The following is a 13,295-nucleotide window of genomic DNA, read 5'->3' on the forward strand; positions in this document are numbered from 1 at the left end:
AAATATAGACATACTGCCATTTCTAAACCTGCTCTGTGTGTTCTATAATCGACTGAAAGCAACGGTTTCATGTTCACCTTGTGTACTTATGCTTGAGTGTCTCAGTGTGACCCAGCCCCACACATTAGTCCTGCTCTGTTGCATTAGATTACAGATATCTATGGCTAAAATGGCCTGTTTATCTTCAGAGGAGAGACAATACACTGAGTGCTATTTGTGTTCATATTCATGTATATGTGTGTGTATATATGCGTATATGGTATCTGTATTTGTGTGCGTGAGCTGGTAGTTTTCCTCTCTCATCAGTTCATATCCACCACCCACCCCACCGCAGCATGCAGTAAATAGAGTCTCTGCCACTCGTTGAGAAATGGCACAATTATCCCCTGCTGGTGAAATATGGGCCAGGATGCACCACTGCTTCTTCCCTACAGAATGTGTGTGTGAGTGTGTAAGTGCGCACACACTCACTGCTGTCTGTCCTCTGCTCACTCATTGTGAAAATGAAGAGTTTTCTTTTTTTTGTCACCTGTAAATTTACATACAGGCGTGTATGCATTGGCCACACAAATGTTATTGTAGATCTGCAGCTGAACAAACGTGTACAAAACTATGCCCTGCATCCACACATGCAGAAGCATGCACAGACACGCACACACACACACACTGTACTAATGATTCTACTGCACACAATGCAACATGCTGCTGTTTTAGCTTACACAAGCAGGGTGAACAACTCACTGTTGCTCTGATCAGTTTCACATACTGTATGTTCATATATGTTTTTAAACAAGAATATATATTTTTTTTAATTATTAGGTGTAGAATTGCTTTCATTGTAGGGAAAATTGACTTGTATGGGTGTTAATTCAAAGACGAACACAGCTCTCATATCATTTTAGTATAAGGCCTGTGTCAACAAGCATTTTGCTTAGCTTAGCATGTACAGTAGAATGGAAACAAGTCGAGTAACACAATCCATATTATTTCTACTGGACATTTGAGCGTTGGCGTTTCTTTCACTTCATAAATGATGTAATTGGAGGGGAAATTAATCAAACTTTAATACGACTATATAAATCTTTTTTTAGACCGTCCACTGTGCATGTATGCTTTTAGACCTTATAAAAATGTTCAATGACTCTCAAATGTCAGAGGGGGGGAAAGCTGTAAATTCATTTAAAGTCGGGCATACACATAACGTTATTAACCTCAAGTGATTTCTCTTTCCAATGGCTTATGGCATTTGTGCGACTTTGCAAATTGGTGGCTGCAACTAAATGGCATACAATTTGGAAAATGAAACATCTGTTTTTAACTGCAGTATGGTAATGTGAGCAAACTGCCCCACCAGTCAAAAGGTCATGTTGGTCATTTGGAGTCAAAAACACTAAATGTATTTTTTTCTGTCTTTACAGATATGGAAAAATAGTGTCAACCAAGGCCATTCTGGACAAGAACACCAACCAGTGCAAAGGTAGGTATCCACCAGGTCATGCACCCACTTTTCACACTGGGAAGAGGAGACACTACAGAGCTGATAGCAAAAGCATTATTCAAACGTATCCACTGTATAAAACGCATGGAAGTCAATACTTATATTACCATCATTGTGAGCTCTGGGCCTGTTTACCAGAGACAAAGTATTCACAGTGTGGTACTTCATTTTTGAGTGACAGGCGCAGCAGGATTTTAACATCCAGTCTGTTGTGCAGCCTTGTTTTGGTTTGGTTCTTGTAAATACATAAAAATCCCCTTGTAATATAAAATAAGAAGTTCTTCATTTCCAGGAAAACAAAAATCAATGCAGTAGGCTTGCTTTATACAGGTTTTGACAGCCAAGTATAATTTAGCCCAAGGCCTGGTACTCGTCCCTGGCCTGGGGTTTGGGAACCCCCCATGTTTTTGAGGCATAAGACAGGGAAGCTTTGTTGCAGTGAATCAGTGATTTAGCAAGTAGCTGGCTAAACAACACCGCAGGAAGTCATTTGGGTAAACAACCTGCTTGTTGATGCTACAGCCCTGCTGTGAATAAGCAGACAGGCAGCCTCGGTTTCAGCCCCTCCCTCTCTCCTCTTCGATTTCCTGTTTTGTCATATGGAAGACAATCTTTGGAGAGAGTGTGTTTCTGTAGAAGGTCCATTAGCATCTGCACAGTAAATGATGTGCACATGTAGCAATGACATTAGTGGCTCATTTAGAATTGTTTTCTCGATTGCACACGCTACACACATTTACATGCTTGAACATACACAACCAATTAGAAGGCTAATAAGCTAGTTTGGATTAGATAAACCTTAATTACGATCATTGTCACACTCAACTTCCTGGAGTCTTTGCTCAGTCTTTGCTTTCACCTCAGCCACCTGCACCACATGACTGTAAATACACTCTTGTTTTTTTTTTTGTTTTTTTTGGTGTAATGATTTGGTAATAATCAGGACCAAGTTGATGAAAGAGCGAGCGTGAGGGAGAGGATGGAGCAATGGAGAGCTGAGGGGAAAAAAAGATTAGTGTGCTACTTGCCCTGAGGTGTCTGGCAGCACTGTTTAAGAGCTATTGAAGTTCCATCAATACTTTTAATTGCTTTTTGTGGTTTCCCGGGCTCTGAAGTGTGGCCTTTCAAGGTGAAGCCGCCTTCTTAACCCTACCCCATGCCCGAGTTTATCCTGGCAGGCATTCTCTGGGTCAAAATGCTTTTAGAGGATAGAAAGAAAAAAAAGGCCTGATCATCTTGACAACTCCTTTTTTGTGATTCCTAAGGGCTATTAAAGACAAGACTGGACGCTGGATGTTAGATGGAAGGATGCATCTGTAGGTCACAGGGCACACCACAGCATGGATTAAAGAGGAGGGAGACAGCGTAGAGGGAGGTTAGTCAGAGTGAGACAAGAAAAGGGGTGAAACAGAACATTTCGACTTTTTGTGAAGGGCAAAATAGACTGCGCTCAATCACGGGTTATCCTCCTTAGTGTCCAGCTGCTTGAGCTATGCACAGCACAAGAATATCAGCTCAGCTTAGCCTTGCGTTGTGTGGGAAACAATGTTTCCTATAAGTCACCCTCCTGGAATGCAGCACTGCTGAAATGCCAAGAAGCAAATATAAGCAGATGTATTTTATGAGTGGCTGGGTGGAGGATGGTCCTGCTCTGTACCCTCTGAGAGAGGGGGCGGATGGCAGGGGGTCGACAACGAGCAAGAAACATACGAAGAGTTACATCAAGAAGAAAAGTCAAATTTTTAAGTTGAGAAATGTTGAGCAGAAGAAACATATCCATGTTTTTATTCAAACCTGATTTAGCCCTGATTTGTACAATTACAGGGCTCCTGTCATATGGCACTTTTCTATTGTACAGTTCTGGCCCGATACTTAAATGTGACATTAACAGACTGCCGACCAGAGTATTGTCACTGCAATAATACTCCTTGGTCCGTTGATGAGGTACAGACATTCCTGTGTTTGGTGGCTGACAAGAGGATCCACCGCGTGTGTGTGTCGTGTGTAAAACAACGTCACGGCAAAACAGCGTGCCTAATACCCAAACTGAGTAAAGTCGCGTAGAGCTGAGCCGAGTAGTGCAAGAAGTATTATGGAAGAGCAATGGAGCACCGGTAAAGTTCTTTACAAGTCATAATTGGTCATCACAAGTGGTACATAACACAATGTTGTTGGTTTTTTTTTGTACAAAAATACAAATGAAGACTGTTGGGTGCACAAAAATCCTAGGCAATGATTGACAACACCCACGCTGAAATTGGGCTGTTTGAGCTAAAGGCATAACATCATTTCATTGGCTATTGCCTGTGTTTGAATATTTCCATTACATGATATAATTGGCTGACACTCAATGCATTCAAAGCCACCAAAAGGACGCCATCGGCCTACAGCCAAGTGAGGTAATGGTTATCGCTGCTCCATTTGAAGTGAATGACAAGTATTTCAATGAATGCTTTTCTGAATGCAACTTTTTACTACTGACAGTCATAATCACACAGTCGCCACAAAGTAAAAAGCCTGTATGTATTAGATGCAATTAACATCCTGTTGCTACACCAATTAAATACTGCACCTCAGGTTTTGTAGAAGCTTCCATTAAACACACTGGGGGATTATCTTACTAACTAAATATGACTACAGTTGTAGCATCATCAGATGAACAAGTAGACACACAAACACTTCTCAGAGCAAACATAAGTGATGCAATAATATAACAGTTGAAACTCACATTGGCTCTGACTGCTGGCAAATACCAATGATACCGAAGCTTACAAAAACTCCAGTGAAAAGTGCTAATTATTGCTGCTGCGTAGTTCAGGTCACGTGTGTCACCTGTGCAGCATATACTGCTACACACACAGTGCACTTTGAGGTTTCAAAGAACAAATGTGCCAAGCAGGTATATTGAAGCCTGAAGCCACGCTTCTTCTGCGCTGCCGGAAACAAAGCGAAATCGGTCATCCTGATCTACTCACGCATACACTTTCAGTCATCTGACCTCCCTGACCCTGACACTTGTTTAAATGTCACAGCAGCAGCTTATCACCGCTGTTCCACCATCACACCGTGAGCATTCCTCTCATCCATCCCTCCTCCTTTCTCCTCCACATTCTCTTGTTCCTCACATCTTATATGTGTTCCGTTCAGCCCAGCGAACACACAGCCACAACAACACGAAAAGGCTAAGAGAATTCAGAGGACCAAAAATGTGGATGTTCTGTACATCATGCATGGTCTGGTGTTTTAGCAGGCAAGTACACACATATTCATTTCACATTGTTGTTGGCTTTTTTTTTGGGAAAAACAAAAGAAAGACAAAAAAGCATTATGAAAAATAAAACTAATGACGTTACTAATTCAGCAATTAAAACAGGGTTTTTATCTCCTGGATGAACTTCCTGTATTTGACTCTTTCTTAAACCTTCCTGAAAGCAATGAATACAATTTTGACAAAAAAAAAAAAAATGATTTGCTTCTTAGAGCTTGTTAAACAAAAACAAAAACAAAAAACTTACAAAATAAATGTTTTCTCTAACAACAACAACAACAAACAACGAGCTTTTAAATCTGGATACCATATCACAGTATTTGCTCTTTAAAATGCAGCAGGTTCAGCAGAACACACTTTTCCAACATAAGCTTCTGAAAAGTTTGTGCAGATTTACAAGTTAAGTTGCTGCCACAGCTTGTTTACTTGTGTCTTGTTGTTATTCTAGGGATGTGAGTGTTCTTGTACCATGGGATGCCTATACATTAGCTGTAACATTTTACTACTCTGCACTATTTAACGCTGATGAATATATGTTTTTTCATATAAAAACAATGCGACCGTAAGTGGTGAGCGTTGAGATGGATTGCTGATGATATGTGAGGCAGAATGGAGAGTGTGGGAGTAAAGGCTGTCTGTTGTTGCAAAGGCAGAAAAAAAAACAGTTGTGATGATTCTGGTATTTACAGGTCAGGTGTCAAGGATATGTGCATTATAGTGTGCACACAAACATAAACGCAGGTACGACACCCACGCACAAGCATGCACACATTCACTTCTCCAGTGGCACTCATCCATCTATACATTTATCTGTACATTTGCCCTGTTTACAAAGCGTTTGAGTGCTCCAAGGCTCAGTTTTCAAGTACCACAGAACAAAAAAGACACAACACACTAAGATCATGTGATGCACCTCTCCCACACAAAGGGCACGCTCACAAAAGACTTATCGTACCTCCACACACACATTCCCCATCCATCTGCCTGAGGTGTGTTAGACTTGCAGTAGCAGCAGTGGCCGTGCAACAGATCTATCAATCCTTTTGCTAACATCACAGCGTGTGCACTTTCCTGCCTGTCTGCCGGTTCTGGCTGCTCTCCTCCAACCACGCAGGCCTTTGACTGAGCCTCTCTATCTTCCCTGTGCTGACTCACTTGCCTTGCTCACTACCTTACTCTATGACACACACAGAGACGGGCTTTCCAGGTGCACACATTCACATATTTTTTGCAAGGGTACGGGCCGGACGCATATAAAACTGATGATAAATAAATACACACACACACACATGGTTTGGATGTAGACCAGTTCAGAGAGAAATGGGAATGGGAAGTTGTGAAAGGGCTTTAGGGCTGTCAAGTGCTGTGGGTGAGTGGAGGCATTCAGCTCTTCATCTCTCTCTCTCACACACACACACTTTCATTCTCCTCCACACTCTCACGCTGCCTCTCCTCCCCACTTTGTGTCTGTTTTTTTTTCCCTCTGTTTCTCTCATTCTCGGCCTATCTATATATCTCTGTCTCTGTACTTTCACATTTACTGTAGCAACACAGCTACGCAGAATTTGGGGCTTGCATCATGGATGGAGTGGGGGGATTGAGGAAGGCGGCGGGAGAGAGGAAATAGATTGCAAGAACTTTAAACTGCTCATTTGCCATCCATGCCCACAAGGACCCCTTTAAAGGCAGTGGCAGCATTTGAAATAAAGCAGCACTGACCAAATGGAGACGTTTTATTCTCCCTGCCAGTGCTCAGAGGCAGAGGAAATGACCTCAGCCCTTTAAAGGACCTCACTTTTCCTCCGGTTGCTGGGAGATAAGGCCCTACCGAGATTCACCGGTGTGACTTGCGCTCTGCCGCGATGGCCCACCGCACTGAATTGTGGGAGATAGATGAGATGGGAAGATAGTCTCTTGTGGCTGTGTGTTTGGCAGTTTGCTGTTGTTGTTTTTTCTTTTTTTTTTGCCCCTTGTGTTGCCATCTATTTTGTATGAGGATGTTAAAAACTCACAAGGGCATTACATAAACTTGCATCTCCAAAGACTTGCTGTTGCCTTTTTACTGTATTTTGTTAGTGGTTTGTTGAAACATTTAAGCCAAACATTTGATGATTAACAAATGTAGTGAATTCACATAGTACTACAAAAAAATGTGTACACAGTGAACGCATTGCGTTTTAAATACTCAATCAGTTTCCCCTGGCTGGGCTTCACATGCATGCACTGCATGGTGTAATTCAAAAGCCTGTCAGAGGCTTGACCATTACAATGTGGAGCATCCGTTGGCCTTACCACAGGATCAGCCTAATGGGGAAATATATGCAATGTAACGTTCTATAAAAACAGATTTATTGCTGCATCAGTGCCCGAGTAGTGTATCGCATGACTGCAAGCATAAGGGCCATTGATAAATGAGGTGATGCTCCACAAAAAGTCCTGTTTTTCATTGTCATGTGCATGTGTCTCCGTGTATTTGGGGTGGGGTGGGGGAGGAGGATGGAAAGAAAAAGCAGGGGAGTGCTTTTTGCATCCATTATTGGTTTCTCATTAGAAGGCTGAGATATAAACATTTGTCTATGTTGTGCACGGTGCCGGCGCAATTAAGGATTCTCTTTGCCGCCCCCTCTGCCCTTTGAAAGTGAATTATGTGCAGATGAGAATCTTGACTGAAACGCGGCCAACGACAGACCTTTTCCAAATGCCTATGTTTCCTCAAAGCCATTCCAGAAAGAGGCGAGATTGGCTGTAGGAGGGAGGGAGAGAAAACATGTGGCGTTTCTTGCCTGCATTGTGTATTAATGATTCTAATTAACAGTATCTGAAAGGGTAATCACATTGATTTGTACAGATTCAGCATGTAGAACATCGCTGGATAACACACACACACACAGCCTTTGTCCCAACCCTCAGATCACATACACACGCACACACATAAATCCCTTTTTCTCTCCTTCATTCTCCACTCCTCCCTCCTCCTCTGGCCCCTTTAATATCCATTTCAGTAAGTTCCAAGTTGGCCGTTTACCAAGAAGTCGTCTTATTGGCCAAGTTTGTTGTAAATAGAAGCAGCCAGGCCAATGTCACATTCCTTGAGCCTTGACCTTTTGTACCACTCCAACTTCCTGTGCTGATTTTTGCATGCAGTGTGGTCGTCGTCTGTATATCTGTGCGTAATTTTTTTTCGCTTGCTATAGTGATAGATTGACAGGAAACTGGGGAAAGGGAGTGGGGGAATGACACAGACATTGTGTGAGTGTGGTGGAGGTTGTGATGAGGTGAGGGGCCACAGAGTCACGGATCAAAATAGATCAAGATTCCTCTGGGTGTTGTTACACAGGGACAATGACATTGATTTTTTTTTTCTTCTTTCATTTCTTAAGTGTTGTTTTTCAGTGCCTGTCTTTTGGAACCAAAAAATACAAAAAAAAAAAAATGTCATAAATTTCAGCAGAGTACAAACAGTCTTTTGGCAATCTCTGTTTTTGATTTTTGTCACCATCGTGGCTAGTAATTGTACCCGTCCATTGCACAATACAACTCCTAGTTCCCTTCTTTGCCCTGTTTTTTGACAAAATGCCTCAGAGGGCACTGGTGGAAGGTTAGGGGGCGTATCTCCACTCATCTCTTATCCCAGAACTGTCCCGTGGATGGCAGGGAAGCCTCAATGAGAGGCACAGCCTTCCATTTACCTGATAAAGCCCTGGCCTCTCGAACATCCCCTGACTAATGATCATACCCTTGATTAGTTAAGGAAGGCATAAATCATAACCGCAATGTAGAGGAAGGCTAGCTGTAGGCGGCCAGGCCGTTCCCCCTGAATGACTAACAGATGTAAGACACAAATAAATGATCTGAGTAGTTGTTCAAAGGAATGAGCCACTTTGTCTTTGTCCAGCTTTTTATGTTTGTCTTTACCTAGAGATTTTCTCCATGTTCCGGAGGCGCTTGATTTTCATTGATCCAGCTTTATTCAAATATTTAGCCTGTCCTCTCATCTCACCGGTGGTGCTTTTGGGGCCTAGTACTTGACGTGATAAGCTTGCTTATTACGAGCTCCTGCTCAATTGGGGATAACATAGTGGCACACAAGATGGCACTCAGCATGAATACTAAAGTTAATAATCTCCGTTTATAGCCGGAGCGGAGGCAGGGCAGGTATTTTAAGATATTCCATAGGTGAAGTGAAACAGCTCATGGTGCTTGTACCGTTTTCACATCAACAGGTGCCTTAATGAGCAGCTGCTCAAGGGTTTTTGTCATATCAGCCTGCGTGAATGTGTGTGTGTGCATGTAATTGTGTAGGTTCACTTATGCTCTATGTCAAGATCAAAAAGTTTGATTGCATGAGTACTGCCATGTGTAACTGTGCTGTTAGTAAGTGGTCGTGCTTATCTCGGTGAGCAAGCATGTGGTTTATCTGTGTTCTGTATAACCTCTCAGTTTTTTCGCCTTGGGTCTCATTTTAACAACCTCTTGACAAGTAATTAACACCCTTCACGTCTCAGACCTGTTTTTTTTGGAGTGCTCTTCACATGTTGCACCAAACACGCTGAGGATTTGCTGTTAAGCAAGCAAACTCTTGGAGCTGAGAGCCGATGCCTTTTCACCATTTAAATGAAGATCATGTCTGCTCTTTCTCTTTTTTCTTTTTCTTTTTCATTTTCTTTTTTTTTTTCTTTACACAATGTCCTGCCAGCATAAATGAATGACTGGCAGCAATGAGTGGATTTCCTTTAAATATGTGAATACATATTTCGTGGTGCCTCTTGGGTATCATTTTGAATCTCCAATAGAGGAAATGCTCGAAGCCATTTCCACTGTAAACAGACTCCATTTGTCGTGATACACATTTTTTTTTTTTTTCGCAGCACATTGTGGATTGTAACATTACATTATATCGCAAAATGTGCTGAATTTAGAGCAGCGAAATGTAGTAGAAGCCATATGGCACAGTGCTATGGCTAATGAGTGTGAATAGATGAATTAATCAGGAAACAAAGGGAGGACAGAAGAAAAGAGAACAGTGAAGATGAAAGACAAAACTGCAGTAGAGAGTAAATTAATCAATTTGTTAAAATACTTCGGTATTGATTTATAAAAATGATAATTCCACATTTTAACATTATGACTGCCTCAATATTAACAAAACAACTTCATTTTACATTATTTTTTGGCAGTTATTTTAAAATGAGTTTCTTAAGAATGTCTGTGACGGAGAAAATAAGCAGTAGTACAGCTGCATAATTGTTTTAGTGGCAATTCACTTGCAATGTCTTTTGCACACACAATATTTACAGTTTAGACATAGATGTCTACACAAATGAGAATGAGACAGTGTCGCAGTTGGCCTTGACTCAGAGTGCTGAGTGCTTTCAGTGCATCTTTTGATACTCAGGTCAGAGCAGTCTGTCAAGCTGGTCTTTGTGGACTCTGAAATAAACTTTTAACATCCATTTTCGAGATGCAGCTCCTGAATCAGATGAAGGACAGGATGCAGCCAGACATGGCAGGTTTTTCTGATCTTTTTTCCTCCAAACACAGATCGAACAGCAGAACTGGGGCGAGGGAAAAGCGATGCTGGTAATCTGTCATCTTTATTGAGATGTTGTTCTTAATTCAAACGCCTAACCCTCAAAATGTCCATCTGGAAATTTCATGTAACTAAGTGCTTTTGCCCATTTTTTCCAGAATAACTTCCAATATCTGGCAATTATTTACAATTTACTACATGTTAAAATAGTGTATTAACAATTTAAATTGAAGAAAAACATAAAAGATTCATTTAGAAAAGTGGTACACGAACAACAAATTGTGCTTGTTAAATTAGAATTTTGAACAGTATAAAACATATTTACAATAAGGTTGTAAATGCGACACTATCTCTGGTGACAAAGACACCGATTCTCTGGCTTCCTGCAACAACACAAGTGAAATTACAATAATAACCACGTTGACTTTAATGTGAAACTTCTCAGCTTTCAGAAACAGCTGGAATTTTTCCGATAGCACAAACTGCCGTGTAAGTACGGCAATGTAAAGTGCACTTGTGCAAACGTGTCGTCTGTGATACTCTCGGTGTTAAAGGGTTAATTAATTCAGTGAAGCTGCAGCGACATCTCTGCAGCTCCCAGGTTTCTGTTGCATAGTAACGACCGGCGCAACAAAAGTGCAACCCCAGAAGCAGCTTGGTTAGAACACCTCTCACTTTGCATTTTCCAAGTGTTTTTGCCTCGTTGCTGCATGTGAACAACCCCTACGATTGTCCTTGGGTCTTGCTGCTTACATTACGCATCACTTCTGAATCACACTACAGAATCCATCTGTAATACTTGCACAGATTGCATGAGGGATTCATTTTTTTAACCTCCTGCTCAGTTTGTCTCAGCACAATGAGCTGCCAGTGGCCCCCTTGGCTCCCTGCCCTGGCTCTGTGCCCTCTGCAGGTCCCGACTGCAGCTCTCCGACAAGGACACTCCTGCACCTGCAAGAGAAAATGACAGGAAATACAATACAGCCAGTGGACTGTCTACTTCAGCCCAAGACGAATGCCTGAGCTATAAATCCATGTTCCAGGGTTGATAAGTTAATTGCCTGTACCACTATCTCCTCACCAGTGTCTAATATAAAAAGAGCTCTCTGTGAGAGTTATTGTACAACAAATAGGGATTGTCTTGGAGTGCAAGGCAGACAGAATGGTGTGACAGTGGACAAGTAAATGAGGGATCTTCATTTTGAGTTCAAAGAGCAGCAGTGTTATTTTGGGTTAATAAAAGTGGTTGGTTTCACTCGTCTCGTGTTAGCCGTGTCTCTTGTCACACATGCACAGATTCACTAAGTGGATTTAGAACCGTAGTGAGCATGATCGGCGAAGGTCTTGCCTCGCGACATGTCAATTCTCTGCTACGTTAATTCACTGTTGGTTGTGATGTGGGCTGAAGTTCCCGATCCAAAGCTAACACTGTACTACACAACATAAAACACACTATATATCCATTGCAGATGTTTCTCTGTGGGATCCTTTGACTGAGCGATAGATTTATGATCCTCCCGTGTTTTCTCATGTAACCACACACTCAAGTAAGTTGGAGGCCTTACACGCCCATTCAGCAAACACACAAGCCCAGAGATACACATTCCCGCTCACAGCACCGCATGGTTTAGTGGAGGGGAGCCGCAAAATGTATCATCACTCAGCTGGTGGTAGTGCAGGATAAAATGGGGGAGGGCAGAAGAATGCAGTCCCAGTGAGGATGCTCTCTCTGGGTTTGGAGTGTGACCAAGGCGGTCTTGGTGTGGCTGCAGTTACTCATGGATCCGGCTCGCTTTTTAAACCCCCACCCATCCCTCTCCCTCAGTGTTTGCATTGCAGCTCACCGCAGCCTCCAAAAACCATCACCCGCTCTCTCTGTCAAGCTAAAGGGCTAATCAAATCCTCAAACTGACCAAAAACACACAAGCAATAAAACTTTTCACTGAGTCTTTTTTTTTTTTTTTATTACTTCTGTATGTCGATTAAGTTTTTATTTATTTTATTACAGCATCATTAATCACTAAATCAGGGCCAACAAGTGGTGTGTTGGTTAACAATATTGCCTTACAGCATAAAGGTCAGTGGTACAAATTCTGATTTGAATTAGAATCCTCTCTATTTAGATCTATTTTCCATGAGTGTGATTGTGAGTGTAAATGGTTGTTTGTCTATGTTGGTCATGTGACAGCCTGGCAACCTGTCCATGTTGTACCCTTGCCTTTTGTCCAGTGGCAAGTATAATTTGCATCTCACTATTTCATTTCGGTCCACAGAGCAGCCACACTGCCTGTCAGAGGCGTGTGTCTCAGGAGTGGCTCTTTTTTTTGGGGGGGGGGGGGCTTTATTGCAAAATGTTTCAAAATCTCTATCTATGTCATGTGTCATAAAAGTAAAATTTTCATTTTCAGTTCCCTGAATCCATAATGTTCTTATGAAATATGAGTAGGACTGACCAATGTCTGACTTTATACTGAACGGTCCTGGCATTAAGTGTACACAGGAGTATATGAATTAATATTTGTATGATTTTCAATGGCAAATCCCCACATTAACCAAAAGACTATACGTGGTAGAGAGTTACGCACTTGACCTAAATGAGTGCAATGGAAAGTAGAGCAAAACCTTAAAATGATATATGCAACATTTATTTATACAACATAACTTTTTATGTGACCATAAAGGGTCACATATATAGCAAGGTCAAAATGATGCACAGACTAACGGAAAGCACAAGATGCGACACTGTAACATGAATAATAAGAACCATATTACACTGCCACGTATATATTAGTCTATGGAGTGGCCCATCTATCTCCGCCATTAACTGTATTTATTTTAATTCATGCAAAATAGGAATCACTAACATACATGTAACCACAATGATTACTCAGCCATGTGCGACAGCAGCTTCACCACACTTCTGCATGACTCACAAGGACGTAAACAACCGCACTGTTTGCCCCCGTACAACACCGTAAGCCTCCATGACTTGTCACCGA

The 13,295-nt window shown here is 41.8% G+C and overlaps 1 protein-coding gene across 2 annotated transcripts in view; it reads left to right on the forward strand.

Annotated features, from left to right (window-relative positions):
• Nucleotides 1-13,295, forward strand: part of LOC310935752 (RNA-binding motif, single-stranded-interacting protein 3) — a gene marked incomplete at both ends in the record, with an annotated part of 208,341 nt that overhangs the window by 49,617 nt on the left and 145,429 nt on the right. For both annotated transcript variants that reach the window (XM_083899692.1, XM_083899693.1), the window contains one exon: nucleotides 1,419-1,477. In XM_083899692.1, the coding sequence (XP_083755818.1) occupies nucleotides 1,419-1,477 (59 nt within the window). The remainder of the gene's footprint in view (nucleotides 1-1,418; nucleotides 1,478-13,295) is intronic.

This window comes from Microchirus variegatus, assembly GCF_963457635.1.
Source record: "Microchirus variegatus genome assembly, chromosome: 13".
NCBI lineage: Eukaryota > Metazoa > Chordata > Actinopteri > Pleuronectiformes > Soleidae > Microchirus > Microchirus variegatus.